At 44.2% G+C, this 24771-nt stretch overlaps 1 protein-coding gene and 1 long non-coding RNA gene across 2 annotated transcripts in view; one reads left to right on the top strand and one right to left on the bottom strand.

Moving 5' to 3' along the window:
- Nucleotides 1-11952: 11952 nt before the first annotated feature.
- On the bottom strand, nucleotides 11953-14952 carry LOC142194401 (uncharacterized). Its single transcript, XR_012715034.1, has 3 exons — nucleotides 14886-14952; nucleotides 13317-13477; nucleotides 11953-12072 (listed from the first exon to the last, which is right to left on the bottom strand). It is a non-coding gene; the product is annotated as an uncharacterized LOC142194401 (long non-coding RNA).
- Nucleotides 14953-14963: 11 nt separating this feature from the next.
- Nucleotides 14964-24771, top strand: part of ADAMTS5 (ADAM metallopeptidase with thrombospondin type 1 motif 5) — a 79293-nt gene continuing 69485 nt past the window's right edge. The window contains exon 1 of the mRNA XM_075263461.1: nucleotides 14964-16304. Coding sequence (XP_075119562.1) covers nucleotides 15264-16304 — 1041 coding nt within the window. The 5' untranslated portion in view covers nucleotides 14964-15263. The remainder of the gene's footprint in view (nucleotides 16305-24771) is intronic.

Here is a 24771-nt window from a genome sequence, read left to right as displayed (position 1 = left end):
AGTGCTTTATTCATAGTAATCCTGTCCAATATTTCTCTATACGGTCCTATATAACTCTGCTGAACACTGCGGGGTCCACAATGCAGTTATGTATAAATGATTTTGTATATATTACAATATCATAACACTCTATATATTATTTAGTATATACATTCTCCAGCATTCCCTTGCAATGTGTTTAATTGAATCTTTGAGTCCATTGGTCTCCATGGCGCGATTCTATTACTTTGCATAGAAAATGTAATGTAACTCCAGAGGAATGCAAATGTTTTTTTTATCTATTATTTACAGGTGAGTTCATTTTGCTTTGAGTTCCTTAGAATTTAACAGTAAATTGGGCTCAAGTCCTGTTCCTCATCCTAAAAAGCTAAGGCACTTTAGAAATTTTCCAAATACATTACATTTATCATGTGGAGCGACTACATCAAAGGACCTTGGAGGATATAGCGAGTTAATGTAAACTGACCTATTTTAAAGTGCGCTTTTATACAAAAAGCAAAAAAAAAAAAAGCTCAGAGATAAAGTCTAAAGCATTTAATGAGGACGTCTCAGTGCAAAATAAGACTCACAAGGCGTCCAAGGGAGGCAACAGCTGTTTTTGTGCGGCTATTATGGTATTTGGGGGGGGGGGGAGGATTTAGGTTAGAAGAAAAATCATCCTTTGATCTTTTTGTTTAGTCCTTTACTAATCTGTAGTATCAGAGTTATTATTTTTATTATTATAAGTAATATTTATACCATTACTAATATCGGAAGGACGATGTAGCAATAGGTAAACAATGTAAAAATTGGTGGTAGATGGGGTTGAGCGGATTCCGATCGGCGATCGAGAAAATTTCACGATCGCGATGGGAATTCCGAACACAATTTTTTTAGGTGGGATCGAGATCGGTACTATTTCCCACATTGCTTTGCTTAGCCTTCACACTGAGTATACGCTCCGCTCATTCTGAGAAGAGTGTATACTCAGTGTGAAGGCTCCACTGCGGTTCCATAGGAATGAATGGAAGCAGCCGGCACACAGCGTTAACCCCTGCGCGCCAGCTGCATCCATTCATTCTAATGGGAAACTAGCTATCATCTCTAGTAGCTACTTACCTGCAGAGATGGCTGGTCCGGTGCCCGGTGTTCTTGTTCTTCTTCACCTCGCTGCCCCCGCCTCCCAGGTTAGTGTTAAAGAGCTAGGAAGAAGGCGGGGCTGAAGGCTTAGGAGAGTGTGGGCGGGTACTGGGAGGGGAGATGTGACGTTATTATGTTGATGGACTTTTTCCTGGGCCTCCACTTATCATACTCAAAAATTTTGGCAAATTTGGGTCGACTATGCTTCAATCTGCATCGGTACACTCCTCTCTAAATAGTACTTCTGGTTCTAATTGGTTCTTAAATGCAGCACAGTTTGCAAATACTAGGTTACAGAAATTGGACCTCTTCTGATAGGGCACTTATCACCTATCCAGTTCCTAAGCGCTACATTTAAAGGGGTTGTCTGGGCTGACGTCACTAGTTATGTCCTGTTTACGCTAGGGGGCAATGGTGACCTATTCACACTGCTGTGATGTGCCCTTTGTGAAGAGGTGACTGCTGAGGTCTGTGATTGGCTACAGAGGTCCCCTAACAAAAACGGGCCTCGATGGTAATGTCAACTAGGGCACCTGTATACAAACCAATGGAGCTATCGCTTCCGGAATTGGAGACCTGGAGACAGGTGAGTACTTGTTTGTTATGAGCACATCCCCACCCTATTAATACAATTATGAACTGGACAACCCCTTTAAATGTTGGGAAGACCTCTTTAATAAATCTTTAAAATTACTTTTGAAAATGAGTAAGGATAAGAATATCAGACATTGAGGAAGAGTGTTGTATTCCGATATGGGCGGCATTTCCAGTTTGGAGGATTTCTCCATCTCTGCCCATATTCTAGGAGAAATGGAATGCCAAGAACTGCGTATTTATTCATAGCGAAACCCCCCCCCCCTTCCTAAAATTATAGTGTAATACCGTTCTCCATGTTTGTTATATTCTTATTAGTCAATGGGAATGAGATAATCCCTCTGCAGTGAGGTTGTTATATACAGCAAAGTGTGCTGAGACGGCTTTTTTTGGATTTGTGGTGGTGACTCATAAAAGGCCACACAGGAAGGACTGTGAGCTCAGACCTCGGCGTTCACGGCGCGCACAAAACCGTCTCAGCTTTTATTAAAACCTCCACAATGATCACACAAAGAACTGGTCCGGCAGAAAAACAAAGTCCCTGAAATGGTTAAGGAAAGGTCAACTTACCGCTGCTCCAGTAACAACAGTATTAAGACGTTAATGCGCTGTAAAATCTAATTACGCTCAGGTCTATTGAGAAGACTGAAATGTAAAGAATGCAAGTAAGACGAAACCATTGGATCACACCATTACTTCTCCTTTATTCCAGTGAGCAACACTTTTTTATTTTCAAGTAAATGAACCGAACGCCGCAGTGATTACGCCATTGTGCGGATGGAGGTGGAGGCAATCCGCACAAGGACATGTTCGGGATAGAAATATTGAGACCGGTAAGGCTACGTTCACATTCGGAATAGAGATAGACAAAGCGACACTTACTGGGATCGAAGTGAATATTGCATATTGTTTGATTTATTGAATGACATCTAAGAAATGGAGAGAACAAATGGCTGCCGCATTATAATCTTCAAGTGGAGGGCCAGGGGGGTGAATAAAATAAAATATTATACTTACCTTTTCTCGCCTCTTTGGGCCTCCTTGCAATGTTTGGAGCTCTCCTGGTGATGTCATGTGCCCAGGGTCACCACTGCTGTCTGTGATTGGATCACCAGTGGTCGCATGGTCATGCCAAGTACCATACCATGTCACTGCACCAAGTACAGACTTCAGCAGTGACCAAGAGTGCATGATGTCAAAAAGGAGGTGGAAAGAGAGAGCAGGATGCAACACCAAGGCCCAAAAGGGATAACGGAAGGGCAGTTTAAATGTTTTTTTTTTTATTTTTATTATTTATACCACCCTGACAGTGTTCTACACTATGTTTTATAGATAGATTCCTAGGAGCCCTGACAGTGTTATACACTATGTTTTATAGATAGGTTCCTAGGAGCCCTGACAGTGTTCTACACTATGTTTTATTGATAGGTTCCTAGGAGCCCTGACAGTGTTCTACACTATGTTTTATAGATAGGTTCCTATGAGCCCTGACAGTGTTCTACACTATGTTTTATAGATAGATTCCTAGGAGCCCTGACAGTGTTCTACACTATGTTTTATAGATAGGTTCCTATGAGCCCTGACAGTGTTCTACACTATGTTTTATAGATAGATTCCTAGGAGCCCTGACAGTGTTATACACTATGTTTTATAGATAGGTTCCTAGGAGCCCTGACAGTGTTCTACACTATGTTTTATTGATAGGTTCCTAGGAGCCCTGACAGTGTTCTACACTATGTTTTATTGATAGGTTCCTAGGAGCCCTGACAGTGTTCTACACTATGTTTTATTGATAGGTTCCTAGGAGCCCTGACAGTGTTATACACTATGTTTTGATTACAGATGGGAGATCCTCCCAAGATTCATTTTGTTTCTGGTTTGGTTGGCTCAGATCCCTGATTCGTTTTGGGATGAACACGTTTGGAAGAACTGGAAGTGACCTATGGTCTCTTATAGACCCCGAAGTATAACTGTTAGAGGCCTAGTGGAGGTGTAAAAAAATAAAAAAAAAAACATTTATACTTGTGAAAAAAAGCACTGGATGCCACGAGGAGACCCAAAAGAGGAAAGGGAAGATGAGTATGCATATTTTTTAGTTATTTTTTCCTCCCTTGGTTTTCCACCTATCTTACTTAGGAGTCTGAAGAGAGACAAGCAGAGTGTAATAATTTTCCTTAATGCATGTCGTAGTGGCCATTTAAGTTCACCTGAGAAAAATCCTAAATTGTTTGGTTTCATTAAATACCAAACAATTTTGGATATTCGGGTTGAACCTAAAGTGGTTCGCCCATCTGTAATTGACTGTTTCACTACCTGTTTGACCGCTTCCTCTGTACCTCAATTGGATTTCTACTACATTTATGAATGACTACAAATTTTACAAATTTGTGCCCCCTTTAATGCATTTGGTTTCTGACCACTCAATGCATTGACCTCACATATAACATGGGGCTTCCTCTAGCCCTGCATTTTTTTCTGCAATTTGTCCCTTTCCATTGCCAAGGGTTCCAGAAATCAGTGTCCTATAGTGTCTAATATAGTAGTCTCGAAGCAATCCTTTCAATAGCACATAAAGCACAGGCTGAGATGTGTACAAATCCCACACATCCCCTTCAATCCTTCCTCAAGGATAAAGCCGTTGACATATACTATCTTTGAAGAAGGAGAGCCGACAAGAGAAATGTTGAGTAACCAAGCTCAATCCACCGTGCTTTCAATGGTCCTTGAGAGTTGTGTAACTTGTTTTCTGACTGCTGTTATAGATGATCCACTGTTCTTTGAAGTGTATTGTTATATTTTATGAGTTTTATGTTTTATGCTCTACCTAGCAACACGATGGGTCCAGCTCCGAAGAAATGACAGACAACTCTGAAGTGGAAGAGCAAAGTTACAAAGAGGGAATAAGAATGGAGTCTAAGTAGATGTTGATGTTCTTGAGCTCTATGGGATTACGTACTTACAGCAAGGCAACATGTTTCATAAAGTTCTTCTTTGTTGAGGAAAAACAAGACTTATCCTTCATCTGAGAGATTTCTTTATACAAAGATATTATGTCTCCCATTGTTTTTACTTACCATTGTTTTAGAAGTATTCCTTCGACATCGAGGCTTCCCAAACTTTCTCTTCGGAGGTTTCTTCAGCCGGAACATGGTGATGCCTGGTCCTTCTTAGTAGACAATGTGAATAAAAAAAATTACAACAATGTATCGTTCATTCGTCTCCTGAACCCTCCATAACATTACAGTAGGCACACAAGGAGTCAATGTTATGGATAATAAAGGGACACTGGTACAAAGTGGATCAGATTTTGGCGCTCCTTATCAGTAGTCCTTTGGAAAATGATAATTGAAATCGGTTCCTAAATCATCTCCCTCACTTATCCCTTCTGTTCACTCCCCTATTGTCTGTAATAATGACAATTAAAGGGCTTTAATTATTAATCATAATGTACTTTAGCTGGCGCCCAGAAAATTTTTTGGAACAGATTGCAAGATCATTGCAAAAATTTTGGAACAGATTGCAAGATGTTCTCCTGACCTTCTGGGTCATCCATGGTCTTGTGTATAATTTCTTAATTCCTTCTGTTAAAGAAAAGTGAAAAGATAAATTATTCACAAATACATGGTGGTCAATACTTTGTGGAGCGGCATGACAAGATATTTGGACCTATGGCAATTTTTTTTTATAGATAGATATTCAGACCTGGATTAGTGGAAGCCCTTGGTGGTGGGTTATCTCATTCCAGGACCAGGACTCGTGTGAGCTTCTATACAGGAGAAGTAACAGAATATGGGCCTTAGTTACAGTAAATTCTATCCAGAGAAGAGCAGATAACATTAATACAAGTGTCATGTTATACGTTGTTACAGCTAAGGGATGGTACAGAAGAAAAAAGGAAAAATGGGGCCACACAGTGGCTCAGTGGTTCGCACTGCAGCCAAATCCCGCCAAGGACAAGTAACCATCTGCAAGGAGTTTGTATGTTCTCCCCGTGTTTGCATGGATTTCCATCCCATATTCCAAAAAAGACATACTGATAGGGAAAAATGTACATTGTGAGCTCTATGTGGGGCTCACAATCTACATTTAAAAAAAGGGAACACATCACCTAACTATTAAATAGTCCACCACTCTTGTACAACTAAGAGGTAGCAATTGCATCTCGGTCTCGGAGACTCTCCACAACAGGATGACATCGGTATTATAGATAACACAGTGTAAGTTGAGGCCCTCTATTATACCTCTTGAGCTGTTCTTCACAATCATCCATATGGCCACGATAGCCAATACCGCTTTTACCGTCATACTATGACTATACATTACCACTAGAAGATCAGGGGAACCGGAGTATTATTGAGACAGGGGAAACTTGTGAATCCATACTCTCTACAGCACTGAACTGCTTATGCTAGTTTCACACTAGTGTTGTGGTTTCCATTCTTCGGGTTTGCTTGGGGACCGGAAAAATGGCTACCCAAACTGTTTAAAAAGTGATTACCTGCAGAAATAGACTATAATGGGGTCCATTGGGTTCCATAGAGAAAAGCCCTGCTTTCAAGCAGAATGGGGGGTACAATCTTCGAACGCAGCCTTAGTCTTTGTTGACATCTAAGTCATTGCCATTTGTCGACACGTATAAATAAATTACATAATAAAATTCTAAAAATATTTATGAATTCTAAAAAATTCACAAAGCCTGTTCTTGTTGAATAGACTGAAGCCTCACTATATAATGGGCCCTATTTTATTTCAATGGAATTTTTTAGAAAAGTAGTAGTAGTCTTGGGGTTATTGGCTCTTACGGTTAAATAAATTACCACTCGATGTTCTAGAATTCCTCTTTAAGACTTTGCCCACTACCTTCTACCCACTTTCCCGTACGGCAGTGAAAACTCATGAAAAAGTCCTCGGCACTTGTTTTTCATTTCTATCTCTTGCTTTGTTTCTTCCGCCCTTTCTTCCGACAAGGTCATGTCACCGTGAACCTAGACTGGAGCATGTCCACACATCGCGAAATCTCTGCAATTACCGGCATACAGTAGATAACACTGTAATAACTTATTGAGCTTTGCCAGGTTTGCCCTCCCTGTACATCTGTAATATGAAACATTCAGCACTTCTTTATCATTCCCATGTGACAATGTCATCTTGGAGAAAGTTATTATCAGATGTTTCCCTCTTGACACCTATCTGATGCCTGAGATTCACACCAATCCGGTCTGCTAATGTCAAGAGTAAAAAAAAAAGAGGAAAAAAATAGAAGTTCTGCCGAACAAGCTCCAGCTCCTATTATTATTCCATGGGAGCGGTGGGAGCCATCAGTAATCACGCCGTGCCAAACCTGCATTGATTTTTGCTTTACATTTGATAAACAGACTTTTGCCTTTTTTAAAAGTCCGGGCTGACCGGCGTCTGGAGATGGGATTATATATTTATTTCGCTTTTATACAAGTCTAAATGTCACCCGCTTGTTTATTTCTAATTTTCGATTAGTAATTCACTACGATTCCTGGCTGGCGTTGTCAGGACGAGGTTTGTACGGCCGCAAAATTTAATATTTCAGATTTAAGGTCAGGTATAACCAATCTCATTCTACTGAAGTTGCATCACCTTGTTCTTCTGGAGTGATCTACGGTATGTCTGAGCCTACTGAATCGCTTGGAAGTCTGGAAATGGGTTGAGTCTAGAATGGAGTGGTGTGTTGGGGATCCAGTAGGAGGCGCTCCACCTAGAAGCCTATGATAACTAACACACCCAGAGTAGTGGCGTAGCTAAAGTCTTCTGGGCCCCGGTGCCATCTTTGGTCTGGGGCCCCCTACCTCATCCCTACAGTGAATTCTTGATAGTGATGGTTACAGGGGCTAAGGAGTTTAATCCACCTTAGGGGAATCTGAGGGTCTCCTTGGTTTATGCGCCGGATGGAAGCTGCAATCTCAATATTAATGCCGATGCTTATGGACTCCCTAAGGCTCCTGGCGACTGCACCTTCTGCACCCCGCAGGTTACGCCGCTGACCCAGAGCCTTGGCATTTACAGGTGTTGAATTGCTGATGTAGAGGTTAACTACGCCTCTCCTATATGCAACCCTAACTTGCCTGGTTTGACGTGGATCCAGCAGGTGTTGCCTCATACTAACAGTCACTGGAGGTAGCGCCACCTACTGGATCCTCAGCATACTAGACCACACCTGATTTTACCCACTCTATTCTAGCATCAAGCCTAGAGAGGGCAACATATTACAGTCTAGTATGACTGACCTTAAAGGGATATTCCAGGACATGTAATATCGCTAATGTAATATTGCTCCTGTGCCAACACTCCGGTCCTCCACTGTCCCAGCCAGTGGCGTAACTACTGCAGAAGCAGCGGAGGCAGCTGCCACAGGGCCTGGGACATTAGGGAGCTTACCGCCACAGGTTTTTCTTTTTACTTAATAGGCCATTACCGGCTGGAGTTATTCCAGCCGCTAACGGGTTCTATTTAATTACCGATCCTGGCAGGGCCGGGATCGGTAAGTGACACCGCAGGCCCCACAAAGACTATTATTATACTCGGGGGTCTTTGCAGACCCCCGAGTATAAGGATCGGAAGCCCGGGAGACGTAAGAAACATAAAAAACTGTGTTACTTACTTCTCCAGGCTCCGGGCAGGCTTCGGCCTAGTTGTCTGACGTCTCTGATATCACATGAACCTCAGCCTGCATCCCGGGTCATGTGATGTCTGACGTCATTGAAGAAGGCCGACAGCGGAGGACTGCAGCGGAGCCAGGGGACAGGTAACAGTGTTTTTTTATGTTTTTATTCCCCTGGGTCTCCAATTATTATACTCTGGGGTCTGAAAAGACCCCAGAGTATAATAATTGTTTATGGGTGTCCACAGTGGGACATAATACTGTGTGCAGGGGCGACTATGGGACATAATACTATGTGCAGGGGACACTATGGGGTATAATACTGTGTGCAGGGACCACTATGGGACATAATACTGTGTGCAGGGGCCACTATGGGGGATAATACTGTATGCAGGGGCCACTATGGGGGATAATACTGTGTGCAGGGGCCACTATGGGGCATAATACTGTGTGCAGGGGCCACTATGGGGGATAATCCTGTGTGCAGGGGCCACTATGGGACATAATACTGTGTGCAGGAGCCACTATGGGGCATAATACTGTGTGCAGGGGCCACTATGGGACATAATACTGTGTGCAGGGGTCACTATGGGACATAATACTGTGCAGGGGGCCACTATGGGACATAATACTGTGCAGGGGGCACTAAGGGACATAATACTGTGTGCAGGGGCCACTATGGGACATAATACTGTGTGCAGGGGCCACTATGGGACATAATACTGTGTGCAGGGGCCACTATGGGACATAATACTGTGCAGGGGGCACTAAGGGACATAATACTGTGTGCAGGGGCCACTGTGGGGCATAATACTGTGTGCAGGGGCCACTATGGGACATAATACTGTGTGCAGGGACCACTATAGGACATAATACTGTGTGCAGGGGCCACTATGGGGCATAATACTGTGTGCAGGGGCCACTATGGGACATAATACTGTGTGCAGGGGCCACTATGGGACATAATACTGTGTGCAGGGGCCACTATGGGACATAATACTGTGCAGGGGGCCACTATGGGGGATAATACTGTGTGCAGGGACCACTATGGGACATAATACTGTGTGCAGGGGCCACTATGGGGCATAATACTGTGTGCAGGGGCCACTATAGGACATAATACTGTGTGCAGGGGCCACTATGGGGCATAATACTGTGTGCAGGGGCCACTATGGGACATAATACTGTGTGCAGGGGCCACTATGGGACATAATACTGTGTGCAGGGACCACTATAGGACATAATACTGTGTGCAGGGGCCACTATGGGGCATAATACTGTGTGCAGGGGCCACTATGGGACATAATACTGTGTGCAGGGGCCACTATGGGACATAATACTGTGTGCAGGGGCCACTATGGGACATAATACTGTGCAGGGGGCCACTATGGGACATAATACTGTGTGCAGGGGCCACTATGGGACATAATACTGTGCAGGGGGCCACTATGGGGTATAATACTGTGTGCAGTGAACACTATGGGACATAATACTGTGTGCAGGGGCCACTATGGGACATAATACTGTGCAGGGGGCCACTATGGGACATAATACTGTGTGCAGGGGCCACTATGGGACATAATACTGTGCAGGGGCCACTATGGGGTATAATACTGTGTGCAGGGACCACTATGGGACATAATACTGTGTGCAGGGGCCACTATGGGGCATAATACTGTGTGCAGGGGCCACTATGGGACATAATACTGTGTGCAGGGACCACTATGGGACATAATACTGTGTGCAGGGGCCACTATGGGGGGATAATACTGTGTGCAGGGGCCACTATGGGGGATAATACTGTGTGCAGGGGCCACTATGGGACATAATACTGTGTGCAGGGGCCACTATGGGACATAATACTGTGTGCAGGGGCCACTATGGGGGATAATACTGTGTGCAGGGGCCACTATGGGGGATAATACTGTGTGCAGGGGCCACTATGGGACATAATACTGTGTGCAGGGGCCACTATGGGGCATAATACTGTGTGCAGGGGCCACTATGGGACATAATACTGTGTGCAGGGGCCACTATGGGACATAATACTGTGTGCAGGGGCCACTATGGGACATAATACTGTGCAGGGGGCACTATGGGGTATAATACTGTGTGCAGGGACCACTATGGGACATAATACTGTGTGCAGGAGCCACTATGGGGCATAATACTGTGTGCAGGAGCCACTATGGGGCATAATACTGTGTGCAGGGGCCACTATGGGGGATAATACTGTGTGCAGGGGCCACTATGGGGGATAATACTGTGTGCAGGGGCCACTATGGGACATAATACTGTGTGCAGGGGCCACTATGGGGCATAATACTGTGTGCAGGGGCCACTATGGGACATAATACTGTGTGCAGGGGCCACTATGGGACATAATACTGTGTGCAGGGGCCACTATGGGACATAATACTGTGCAGGGGGCACTATGGGGTATAATACTGTGTGCAGGGACCACTATGGGACATAATACTGTGTGCAGGGGGCACTATGGGGTATAATACTGTGTGCAGGGACCACTATGGGGCATAATACTGTGTGCAGGGGGCACTATGGGGTATAATACTGTGTGCAGGGACCACTATGGGGCATAATACTGTGTGCAGGGGGCACTATGGGGTATAATACTGTGTGCAGGGGCCACTATGGGACATAATACTGTGTGCAGGAGCCACTATGGGGCATAATACTGTGTGCAGGGGCCACTATGGGACATAATACTGTGTGCAGGGGCCACTATGGGACATAATACTGTGTGCAGGGGCCACTATGGGACATAATACTGTGCAGGGGGAACTAAGGGACATAATACTGTGTGCAGGGGCCACTAAGGGACATAATAGAGCGCGCAGGAATGTGTAGGAGGGGGTTGGTCGAGGTCTTCGGCGTCGGTCGGGGGGGCCCATGTTAAAAGTTCGCCACGGGGCTCCACCATTCCTAGATACGCCACTGGTCCCAGCACCAGTGTTGTCATGTTAATATATCGAACCAATGCACCAGTCACTGGCTACAAGACCACCGGTGTCGCCACATCACCACCACCACTTAGGAGCAACATATATGCTTCGGTACATCTTCACTGGAGATCATTATTCTTTTTCTTATTACATACCATTATCTGCTGTTTTTATTAAAAAAAAAAATTCATGCGGTTGGAAAACCCTTGAAAATATGATTATTGGGGTTCCCATGACTTGGTAGGGATGAAGAGTTAATGGCACATTCTATTAATTTTCCTAAGTAATGTGATCATACATACGCAACTCAATCTACAGGAGACGACCCCAAATCTTATTTAATATTTTTTAGAACTTTTCTCTACTTACCGTAGATTTTTTTGCTGTAGACGTATAATAGAAAATGCCAAAAAAACACTGTACCTAAGACAAACAGCTGACCCCAAAAATCAAAAAATTCTATCAATAGTTTTGAAATTTTTGTTGAAATTGGCCTAAAAGGATAGTAATAAAAGCAGGGGCAATGATATTATATTTAGACGCAAGTAAAGAGAGTGCAATTGTTGGCGAAACCCGAAATTTTTTATTTCGTCCAAACCCAAAATTTGGGGAAAATTCATAACCAGCCCAGCTCATTACGAAGTGTTTTAACATTCTTATAGATTTCTATAGGTAAAATTGCTCCATTTGAAGATGGGAGGAACCCAAACAGCCTGGCAAAGATTGGGAAATTCATCTTCATTATCCTCCTCTCCTGCTGAGAATCTGAAAAGACAAATGAAAGGAAAAACCATCTGCAAAGTGTCTGATGTGAACAAGGACAAATAGGAAGAAGTGGTTCCTCCTGTTGTTCTCAACTTTTCACCTGCATGAATGTGAATGGAGATCGATGAGCGACGCTTCAGATCTTTGCGGGGAGGAGAGCGGATATACTAACAGAGCTGCGGGAACACGGGCGGCGTCCCAGGGGACGGCTCTGCTGGGAAAGAGGCCACCACAGCAATAGACACCCAGAATGGGATGTACTTTTTTTTTCCCTTCTGTAAAGCTACATTCAGGCAACCAAAGTGCAAACTTTTTCACGACCGTCTTGCACCCGAGGGGCGCTCGTTCTCACTGATCCAATTGACATGATATGATGGACAAAAATAGGGCATGACCTATATTTTGCATTACAATGGTGATCAATATAACGTCATGTGAATAGCCCCCACTCACTTGAATTTAATGTAATGCTGCCATATGACGTCTGTTAAAAAAAAACAGACATCACGCGACCATTATTCACTGTCGTGTGCATATCGCTTACCCGCTGCGGGTAGTCCACTGCTGTCAAACTTTGCAAAGATGCAGAAAAGACCGACATACTAAAATGACATTTGCAGGTCGATTGACACAGATAGATAGGTTACCTTAATCAAACATAAAATAATATTTGATTGAGTTAACCTATCTATCTGTGGGGCTAGGTGAAAAAAAAAAATCTGTTTGTCGCTTTCGAGCAATGACAATGCCCTCATTGCTCCAAAGAGCTCATTGGCATATATTGGCAATAGAATAGAGAAAACAAGGAGAAAACACTGTTTGATTCAGGTGACGGTAACCTATCTATCTGTCACGTAAGTCAGTGTCGTATAGTGTACTGTACACTGAGACTATCTTTTAGGAGAATCCTTGATCTCCTGACAGGTCTATCTTAGTAAACAATTGTATTGCTGGGGCAATCCCTTCTTTGTCTGCATTATATCAGTCCTCTGCTATTCCTCCTGGAAATGTATGAATGAATTGACAACTAGTGTTTTTAAATACTCACCAAATGACCACAGAAAATTTCTGTATGACAACCTTCGCCTCTGTACCTTTGAAATCACCCAATCTAGTTCAGTATTTTTTGGGCACCCACACAGTATAGTGTACCTTTCATACTCGTACACAGTACAATACCTACTCATGTGGCACCCCACATTGTAAAATCCCCCCACAAAAAAAATAAATTAAAAAATGAATACCTCTGGAGCAGTAGGTACGATTTAGTCGTGTCACCAAGACACCGGTAACAGCACCAGGAAGTGAATGGTGAAGCAGAGAGACGGCAGCTTCCTGCTTCACCATTGTACTCATCTCTATCAGTGTCCACCAGTCAGACCCACAGTATTCTGACAACTATCCCCTGTGGAGAAGAAGAAGTGACATTTGTGAGCCCTTTAGTTATAGCGGTTAGCCAGATGTTTAATCTGTAACATTATTACTCCTGTATCTCCCCATGCACATGCATGCTGGGCTTAGACAAGTATGCACCTATTCAGAGTAGGAAGAGGGAAATGCGTGGTTATTAGACTCCTGCTATCCGACAACAAAAAGATCAGGCAGAGTGTTGGACCAGGGTTCCTTACAAAGCCCAGGGAACCCCTCTCTATTAACCTCTTGGGGACCACCCTCTAATTGCCTCTGAAATGGGTTGTCTTTTGCTGGACCATGATGTGTATTATTGTATTATTGTGTTAGAGCCTGGGCCAGTCCAACCCTGACTGGGTATATATATATATATATATATATATATATATATATATATATATATATATATATATATATAGTGTTCGGTAATGTCCAAGGGGTACTAATTCCAAAAAATCACAATCTCTAACTACCCTGGACAGGAGGTTCTAGCGCCCCCATACCATCCCGTGGCCAGTACATTGTTCAACATTGCATGGAGACGTCATATTTTACATCTACGTAAACCGCACAACACATGCTGGGATTTGTAGTGCCTGAGAATCTGAAGGGCATCCTATATAATCCATGTAGCACCTCCTGGGACTTGTAGTTCCACAACTAGCAAACTCCAAGCTGCTTCTATCTAAGTACACAGTCTCCATTCGCACATCAGTGACTTTCGGCTCTTCTCATAAGACACAAAGGTGAAACCCCCCCTACCCCAACCCACCCCCACCTTTAGCGATATGTAATGAATCTCTGCAGGCTATTTAATACTACCAGAATATATTAGAGAACTCAGACCCTGGAAGGCGAAGAGTAATCTGGATTCCTAATCCACTTGTCCTCTGCAATTTCATCCCTAGCACGAGAATCAAATGGACTGGGATCATTTCCATTTCTTCTACTTATCTCAGGATGCGTGACCTACCTTAAGGTTATATAAGCAGCCCTTAAAGATGAAAGGCGGCTGCAATAAGAAGCCTTACAGGATGCCCCTGGCACCGAGACCCTCCTAAATCAACATTTCCCATCACTATGGACAAATAGGTGACAGCTCGGATGGCAGATCTACAGGAAATTCCTTGGGAAGAGTCACTAGAACCCCCATCATCATTGCATCATGGTGTTATTAGGATGCCCCCCCCCTGCGACAAGACATTAAAATGCCATAAAATGCTGCGTCGGAGATGAAGTCAGCTGTTAGTCAGGACAGTTGTGAAATAGCAGATCCAGAAGCAGCGAAAAGCAGAGAATGAAAGAAAAGCCATCCAGAGAGTGTAAGACTTTCCTGCATGTGCGGATTGCAGGCAGTGTGGGAGGGAGGGGAGCACTCCCTTTAAGAGGCAGTGACTACTCACATTTATAAAGCATTCCAGTATAAATTCATTGTTCCTCCTCCTCATCTTCACATCTCTCTTCTCTTCTCTCCTTGTTCACATCCACAAGGGCTGGAGAGAGAGACAGAGAGTGAGTGCAAACACTTGCAAAAAAGAGGAGCCAAGGAGTTAAGTCATCGTGTCCTGCAGCTGCCTGGGGGTTAGGCTCCTGGTCTCCAGCCTTTACTACAAGCTGGTGATCTGATGGAGGAGAGGAAATAAGTCACCTCTGCTGCTGCTCCAAGAAAACTTTAGCCCAGTCTCAGCTTCTGTTGACATTTCTGGCTGATTCATTCCCAGGCTTGGGATTTTTTTTTTTTTTTTTTTTCCTCTTCTCTCTCCAATTTCCAAGGCAGAACAATGATGCTGATCTTGCTGCTCATGTTTGCTGCTGCTATTGGTGATAGGACTGCAGAGTCCAAGCATGGAGAACCACCTGCTTCTTCTAGCAAACATCACCCGGCAGGGTCCGAACCCCAGAGAAGGAGTGGGATAGTGCAGAATATTGACCAGATCTACTCTGGAGGAGGCAAGGTGGGCTACATCCTCTACGCGGATGGCAAGAAGTTTATTTTGGACTTGGAAAGGGACGACATGCTGCTTTCTCCTCACTTCAGCACCAAGTACCTGGGACGTCTCCATCCTCAACATCGTTTGCATAGGCATTGCTTCTACAGGGGGACTGTAGACTCCAGCCCCCAATCCTTGGCTGTCTTCAACCTATGTGGGGGTCTGGATGGCTATTTTGCAGTCAAGCATGCCCACTATACCATCAAACCCCTGATCAAGGGCAAGGCTGGCGTAGGGCAGGTGTACAGGGATGGATCTGAGAGGGTCCTGCATGTTTTTATCAAGGATCGCTTCAGTTTTGAGACTGTTCCCACCAGAGCTAGCTGTGAGACCAGAGGCTTTGGCAACCATCTCCATAAGCATGGGAATAGCTCCAGAAGACATCACAGGGAAGACCACCATAGGTGGGGGAGCCCACACAAAGCCAACCAAAGCCTTCCTGTTGACCCCAACCTCAAGGAAACATTCTTATTACAGCAAGGAACCGCATTAAAAAGACGCCAGAGGAGATCTATCTCCAAATCCAGGCATGTGGAGCTCCTGCTGGTAGCAGATGAGTCCATGTCCAAGAAGTATGGGAAGGACCTCCACCATTATTTGTTGACCTTGGCCTCCATCGCCTCCAGGCTTTACAGTCATCCCAGCATTGAGAACCACATCCGCTTGGCAGTGGTGAAGGTGGTGATGGTCACTGACAAGGAGAAGGGGCCGGAGGTGAGCAAAAATGCAGCCACAACTCTCAAGAACTTCTGCAAATGGCAACATCAGCACAACCAGCTGGACGATGAGCACGAGCAGCACTACGATGCGGCCATCCTCTTCACCAGGGAGGTGAGTGTGGTGTGCAGTCGGGTCGGTGCATGACCTTACATGACTCCATAGCTTTGTGGCATGCAGTGTGTATTGAGGCTAACCACAATGGGAATCAGTAGTCGCAGGACTTGACTTTGCTGTAGGTCAGACACAGATGGCTCCCGACAATCTTCCTATGCGTTAACTAGGGCAACCAGCCAATCCGTCAGGGTTGCCGAGCTGGGCTTGCTGACACTTGTGGTTCCCTTTCATTTGCCTTTTAGATGTTTAACAGGATAGATTGATAAACATGTGACTCGTAGTACCCCTCCTCTTTGTCCATAGTTATTTCAGACACAAAGGCTTGCTGAGACTTGCAGTTCCCCTATACCTGCTGTACGCTACCTCTATACTGGAACCAATAGTTATGTCCAGTAAGTAACTGGTTAACATGTGACTTGTAGTCCACCTCTTAGTGCCAGTCCTGACATAAACTAGATTTCCCTGTAATTGCAATTAGGTAAGTGGGCTTGCTGGGACTTGTAGTTCCCCTATACCTGCTGTAGGCTATTTAATAGGATATTGGTACCAATAGTTATGTCCAGTAAGTAACTGGTTAACATGTGACTTGTAGTCCACCTCTTAGCACCAGTCCTAGATTCTGACATTAACTAGATTTCCCTATAATTGCTTCTATAAGGTAAGTGGGCTTGCTGAGACTTGTAGTTCCCCTTATACCCATCAAGATATAGTTAATAAGATGCTGGAGCTAAAAGCTATACCCAGGTTAACGTGTGACTTGTAGTTCCACCTCCTACTGCAAATCATTGGGTGACAGTCCCGGACACTAATAATTGCTAATTTATGGAAAGAGACTCGCTGAGACTTGTAGTTCCCCTTTACCTGCCATGATATAGGCTACTTCCTGAGTGTTTCATAGGATGCTGGAGCTAATATCTATATACAGCATGTAATAGGTTAACATGTGACTTGTAGTACCACTTCCTACTGCAGCAGATGCTATATACTGTCATAAACGGCCTTGCTGCACCTTGTAGTTCCTCACAGTCTACCGCCAGGTACTTGTTTGCATAAAGCAGCTTTCTATGGGTTAACAGCTGTGAGCCCGGCACGTTGGAGCTTGTCATTCCCCGTTGCCAGGCTTGTCTATACTGCCTCTTAGGTGTTTCCTAGAATTGCACTGCAGTGCTGGGACTTGTAGTCCCACCACCTATAGGTCATCCCTGGTAAAAATGATCTTTACTGTATATAAAACACCCTGCTGCTTGTTTGGCATTGCAGATTTAATTTTGGCCGCTTGCCAGGTCGTGGAGTACTACAAGTCTCAGCACAGCCTTTACTTTTTTTAAAACCAAGCAGTGGCTGGGACTTGTAGTCCTTCACTGCCTAAATGAGTGCAGTGTACAGTAAGCGCGCCAGACGACAGCCAGAAGCTATAGGTAACCTACATTTAGGATCTGCTGAATTCACATGACCTCAGCTGAGCTTCCCAAATCTGCAAAAATGAACCCGTCTTATCACGCTCCAGCTCAAAAATAGAAGTATGGTGCATGCATATCCTATCCGAGCCGTATACCTTGTGTCGGGGAGAGGCAGTCATTCCAAGCAGGTGTTTCCAATGGCATATTATTCAGGACGAGGGCTCCATCATCCCCTATACCAGTCCTTCATTGCATTGTGTATACACCCGGCTCTTACATTACAGAGATATTCCCTGACACTAGGAGTAATTGGAATAAACAAGCACATTCCTTCCACATCAAGTGCCTGGGGCGGCTGCGTCTTACTTCTGCCCTGAGAATAGGAGGATTCCTTCAATATTATCTTCATTATCCGTCTATTCCTCAAAGAAATAAGTGTCAGTTTGCAGTTCCTTAATCTCCCTTCAGTCACTTCATCGCCTCGTCCGGGCTGACAGATGAGAAATGATAAACTTCAGAACGTCAAGGCTCCTAAACCCTATACGTCACCTTCCCATAAGAAAGACCCCTATACTGTAACGCGGTATAATTGCACCCATTGATGTGCCAAACGTGTTTTCATCCAGACCTGGAAACATGGATGCCTGGAGGATGACATCAGCGAACCTGTACCTGGGCAACCCAAATATTAGTGTATGCGCAAGTGACAAGTACACAACATGATTGTTATGTGGCCTTGTTGGGAAAATACTCCAGTTTTTCCCGTATTTTTGGCATCCCCCCGTCTTCGCCTGGGGTCACACTGAGCACTTTATTATGAAGCCGTGCAGGTTGGGTGGAGGAAATGTGAGATCTGCAGCTGAAAGTTTAAACAAGGCCCTGGAGGATAGCTACAGCTGGCTGACTTGTATCTTGGCCGGCTGCTTTATATTTGAGAGGGCGCCCAAAGCCTTGAGGAAAGGCGTGGGTAATGTAGCTCCTGTGGTTCGTGGGTAAGACGTGAATTAGAATTTTTACCCACAGAGAGGTATTAAAGTTCAGAGAGAAAGTCTTATCGTAAGCGGGAATGAAAACACGCTCAGTGCAAATAGTGAGATTTACACTTTTTTATATCAATCAGATGTAAATGCCAAAAACCACAGTGTAGAAGATGGACCGATTAACTCTTACTTATTGCTAGGTCTCATGTATAGCACCGACATCTGCCATAGCTAAATAATTCACAGGCGAGGCATGGGGCCCAGCGGAGGAAATGAGCTGAGGGATATCCTTTATGTATACAGATAGTGTACGGGACATATCCTGATTTATTAATCAGCCCCACAGATAGATAGGTTACAATAACCAGACCCCAGTATATCACCCCAGCCCTGCAGATAGATAGGTTAGTGTCACCAGAACCAGCATATCACCCCAGCCCTGCAGATAGATAGGTTAGTGTCACCAGAACCAGCATATCACCCCAGCCCTGCAGATAGATAGGTTAGTGTCACCAGATCCAGTATATCACCCCAGCCCTGCAGATAGATAGGTTAGTGTCACCAGACCCCAGCATATCACCCCAGCCCTGCAGATAGATAGGTTAGTGTCACCAGAACCAGCATATCACCCCAGCCCTGCAGATAGATAGGTTACTGTCACCAGAACCAGCATATCACTCCAGCCCTGCAGATAGATAGGTTAGTGTCACCAGAACCAGCATATCACCCCAGCCCTGCAGATAGATAGGTTACTGTCACCAGAACCAGCATATCACCCCAGTCCTGCAGATAGATAGGTTACTGTCACCAGAACCAGCATATCACCAAAGTCCTGCAGATAGATAGGTTAGTGTCACCAGAACCAGCATATCACCCCAGTCCTGCAGATAGATAGGTTACTGTCACCAGAACCAGCATATCACCCCAGTCCTGCAGATAGATAGGTTAGTGTCACCAGAACCAGTATATCACCCCAGCCCTGCAGATAGATAGGTTACTGTCACCAGAACCAGCATATGACCCCAGTCCTGCAGATAGATAGGTTGATAGATACAGTCCTATGAAAAAGTTTGGGCACCCCTATTAATCTTAATCATTTTTTGTTCTAAATATTTTGGTGTTTGCAACAGCCATTTCAGTTTGATATATCTAATAACTGATGGACACAGTAATATTTCAGGATTGAAATGAGGTTTATTGTACTAACAGAAAATGTGCAATATGCATTAAACCAAAATTTGACCGGTGCAAAAGTATGGGCACCCTTATCATTTTATTGATTTGAATTCCCCTAACTACTTTTTACTGACTTACTGAAGCACAAAATTGTTTTTGTAACCTCAGTGAGCTTTGAACTTCATAACCAGATGTATCCAATCATAAGAAAAGGTATTTAAGGTGGCCAATTGCAAGTTGATCTCCTATTTGAATCTCCTCTGAAGAGTGGCATCATGGGCTACTCAAAACAACTCTCAAATGATCTGAAAACAAAGATTGTTCAACATAGTTGTTCAGGGGAAGGATACAAAACGTTGTCTCAGAGATTTAACCTGTCAGTTTCCACTGTGAGGAACATAGTAAGGAAATGGAAGACCACAGGGACAGTTCTTGTTAAGCCCAGAAGTGGCAGGCCAAGAAAAATATCAGAAAGGCAGAGAAGAAGAATGGTGAGAACAGTCAAGGACAATCCACAGACCACCTCCAAAGAGCTGCAGCATCATCTTGCTGCAGATGGTGTCACTGTGCATCGGTCAACTATACAGCGCACTTTGCACAAATAGAAGCTGTATGGGAGAGTGATGAGAAAGAAGCCGTTTCTGCACGTACGCCACAAATAGAGTTGCCTGAGGTATGAAAAAGCACATTTGGACAAGGCAGCTTCATTTTGGAAACAAAAATTGAGTTGTTTGGTTATAAAAAAAAGGCGTTATGCATGGCGTCCAAAAAGAAACAGCATTCCAAGAAAAACACATGCTAGCCACTGTAAAATTTGGTGGAGGTTCCATCATGCTTTGGGGCTGTGTGGCCAATGCCGGCATCGGGAATCTTGTTAAAGTTGAGAGTCGCATGGATTCCACTCAGTATCAGCAGATTCTTGAGAATAATGTTCAAGAATCAGTGACGAAGTTGAAGTTACGCCGGGGATGGATATTTCAGCAAGACAATGATCCAAAACACCGCTCCAAATCCTCAGGCATTCATGCAGAGGAACAATTACAATGTTCTGGAATGGCCATCCCAGTCCCCAGACCTGAATATCATTGAACATCTGTGGGATGATTTGAAGCGGGCTGTCCATGCTCGGCGACCATCTAACTTAACTGAACTTGAATTGTTTGTCCAAAATACCTTCATCCAGGATCCAGGAACTGATTAAAAGCTACAGGAAGCGACTAGAGGCTGTTATCTCTGCAAAAGGAGGATCTACTAAATATTAATGTCACTTTTCTGTTGAGGTGCCCATACTTTTGCACCGGTCAAATTTTGGTTTAATGCATATTGCGCATTTTCTGTTAGTACAATAAACCTCATTTCAATCCTGAAATATTACTGTGTCCATCAGTTATTAGATATATCAAACTGAAATGGCTGTTGCAAACACCAAAATATTTAGAACTAAAAATGATTAAGATTAATAGGGGTGCCCAAACTTTTTCATAGGACTGTAGTTTAGGGCCACCTGAATCAAACAGTGTTTTCCCTTTGGTAATTGCTGCCTACACTCTTTTTGACAATATTGAAATCTCTGTTCTTTGGAGTAATGAGGGCACTTCTTTTTACCTCTTTAGAGCAATGGCAGTGCCCTTATTACCCCAAAGAGCTAATTTACATATTGGCAAAAATTGCAATACCTGAGCAATGGAGGCATCCATCTGTCTGCCTGCCTTCCAAGAGGCCTTTGTTTTGCATTGATGCTGGGATTATTACCAGGTACAGTCTCTCAACCGAGGACGGCCGTTTCGATGTACTTGCATCTCGTCAGCCCGATGTAGAGAAGACTATAACATGGTAGAGGTGAGAAGCTTAGACAGGGTTAAGAGGATATTGTCACTCCTTGGGGAGAGACCACCATATAGGTGTGTGGAGACTTATTAAGCCTTTAGCACTCCACTTCGCAAGGGACCATGGGAAGAATATGCAAATCTGTCTTCCATGATGTAATTAATAAGGCTTAATAAGTCTCCACACACCTATATGGTGGTCTCTCCCCAAGGAGTGACAATATCCCCTTATCCCTATCTAAGCCTCTCACCTCTACCAGGTTATAGTCTTCTCTACAATGGGCTGACGAGATGCAAGTACATCGAAACGGCCGTCCTCGGTTGAGAGACTATACCTGGTAATAATCCCAGCATCAATGCAAAATAAAGGCCTCTTGGAAGGTCGAGCATGATGCTAAAGGGAGCAAATCTTTATTGGGTTATTTCACTGAAATCCTGTCTTCCTAATTACATCAGGGAAGACAGGCTTGCACATTCCAGTGAGCGCCCTCTATTGGTTTGCAACACAGAGGCAGCAGCTGACTTCCTAATTACATCATGGAAGATAGATTTGCATATTCTTCCTATGGTCCCTTGTGAAGTGGAGTGCTAAAGGCTTAATAAGTCTCTACACACCTATATGGTGGTCTCTCCCCAAGGAGTGACAATATCCCCTTATCCAAGACTGGTCAGAGAAGGGCTTCCAGTGTCCCATGTTTGACTGGAATTGTATCGTGCATGCATTCTTGTGCTCTAGCCAAAGACTATCGGCCTGAAGGAGATAACCAATCCTTGTACTTTGTTACCAAGTAGCATAACATGAAGCTCATGAGTCCTAGTGCAAAACCTGTGCCTTGCCCCCCAAATATAATGTGTTATTGATAGTACTGGTCTCCTCATAATGAAAAGATACACCTTATGGGCTCCCCAAGGCTCCTGGGCCCAGATACGATGACACTGTCACAAGTTATGCGCCTGTTTATCAGTTCTGTAGAGACTGAATGGAGTGGAAGTAGGCGAGGGTGACCATGACTTCATTCTAGTGAGGGACCCGTCATTGTGGTACTGGAGGAACCCCCAACAAACCACCACTTATCTCCAAACATGCAAATAGGTTGTTATGGTGGGACAGCCCCTTTAAATGGAGCTACGAGGAGTCTCTATACAGCAAAGTCGTCAATTAAAGTATATTTTTAGACAATCCTAATTACTACCATATCTGAGATGTTGACTGGCACGGCGTGACTGCTGCTGGACGGCGTTCCCATTCTCTTCAGTCAGCACCGTGCCAAGTCAGCTTTTGCTGAACAGCTGAGTTATTTAGGAGAGACTGCTTTATAGGGCTATGCTTCCTATTATATGGGGGGAGGGGGGTCAGGCAGTGTGTCCTCAGTCAGTCCGAGAGCTTGCACATCCTAGAAAGAGCCGGTGTACTTGTGCAATCCATGGTTGTCCCATCCTTCTTCCGAGTTCAGGACTCCTTTACTCCACAAATCACTTCTCTCTTACAAGGGGCGACTATGAGTATAAACCCACAGCAGGATATCGAGTTATCATGGCATCCATTCCAGGAGGGTGGCCAGTGTTTCACTTGTTATGTTGCCAGCTGTCCTCTTTGAATGTAAATGAACACATCTGCCCGATACTTTCCAGCGTTTCCACTCTAGTAGGATACTTTGGCACCAAATTAAAGTGAAGTTTGTTTGGAAAAGGCGCAAGTATGTTTGGCAGCAATAAAGCTATACTATAATCTATGTCCTAGTAGTATTTAGATAGAAAACCTCTTTAAAGTGGTTTTCGGGGAACTTATTAATTGATGACCGTTCCATAGGAATTAAAGATTGGAAGGAGTCCGACACCCCAGTCTGGAGGATTTGCGTGAACGCTGCAACCTGTTCACTACTTACCAAGCACGGTGCCATACAGTTGTATAGTGGCTATACTTGTATCATAGTTTAGCCCGGTCTATGGGACTGAGCAACGATCAGAACGTGTGACCAATGAATATGACATCACATGGCCTGTGAAGCGGAAGCAGCATTCATAAAGAAGACCCCTAAAAGAGTAATAATGAATGAAACATGATGCAGACTGAGCACCTTGCAACGGGTTTCCTAAAAAATCGCTGGTAATCCATGATCCATGTTGGGCGAACCATTAGAGACTCCAGTCTCCCATAATTGACTTCCCAACTTAAAGATATTCCAGTAATAAGAAGTTGCGTCCTATCCAAAAGATAGGGGTAGCATGCTCATCAAAGGTGGACCTACAACTGTACTAGGACCTCCACTTAACACGAGAACTTTATCACCAGGTTGGAAGAGGCCACCACTGCTCCATTCACTTCAACGGGAACTGTTACAGATAGTTGGAGTACAGCAACATGAATGGAGCTACGGCGCGTATTTCCAACTTGATGTTCCACTCAAAATGGTGGGTGAATTCTCGTGATTGGTGGGTGTCCACCGATCTACAAGATAAAGAGCAATTCCTGTACATGACGTTCTCCCATTTGCCAATATATCCCTTTAATGCCAATTGTAGTTATAGAACTTCATGAAAGTATAGTTGACCCTACTGTATTAGAGGGTAGTCCTAAGGTCCTTATATATGTACAAACACTTCGGAATCCAATCCCAGGCAATCATAGATAGTAGTAATTTTTTATAGTACATTTTATGGTAAGCTTGAGATTGATTGTACAATATCTTATTTACTATCGCAGATAAAGTGGCCCATGGTCCATTGACTCTGCGTCCTGTCTTACTGGCCGTAGTTTTACATAAACCAGGACTATAGAAGCTTCTGATTGATGGCTATGTTCCAGGTCAGGTATTCCTGTCTCAGCTGTACTGTTTCCGACTGACAAGAAGCCACTTAATGAATACCTGTTGGGTAGAATATATTCAATCCTCTCCTGTAGAGATACCTTAAAGGGAGTTTGTCAGGAGATTTGAGGAATCAAAACGGCTGACTGCTAGAGAGGTTATATGTAAAGCAGATAAAACATACCATGACCATGCTAGCTGTGTGACCGACAGTGTCTTACTCATCCTTGCACTGTGATACAATGGTGTTCACTGGGCGTTTCCCAACTGTGAAG

This window comes from Leptodactylus fuscus, chromosome 2 (genome assembly GCF_031893055.1).
Source record: "Leptodactylus fuscus isolate aLepFus1 chromosome 2, aLepFus1.hap2, whole genome shotgun sequence".
Lineage (NCBI taxonomy): Eukaryota > Metazoa > Chordata > Amphibia > Anura > Leptodactylidae > Leptodactylus > Leptodactylus fuscus.
The sequence above is the reverse complement of the archived record's forward strand: the minus strand, read 5'-3'. Positions and strand labels throughout refer to the sequence as shown.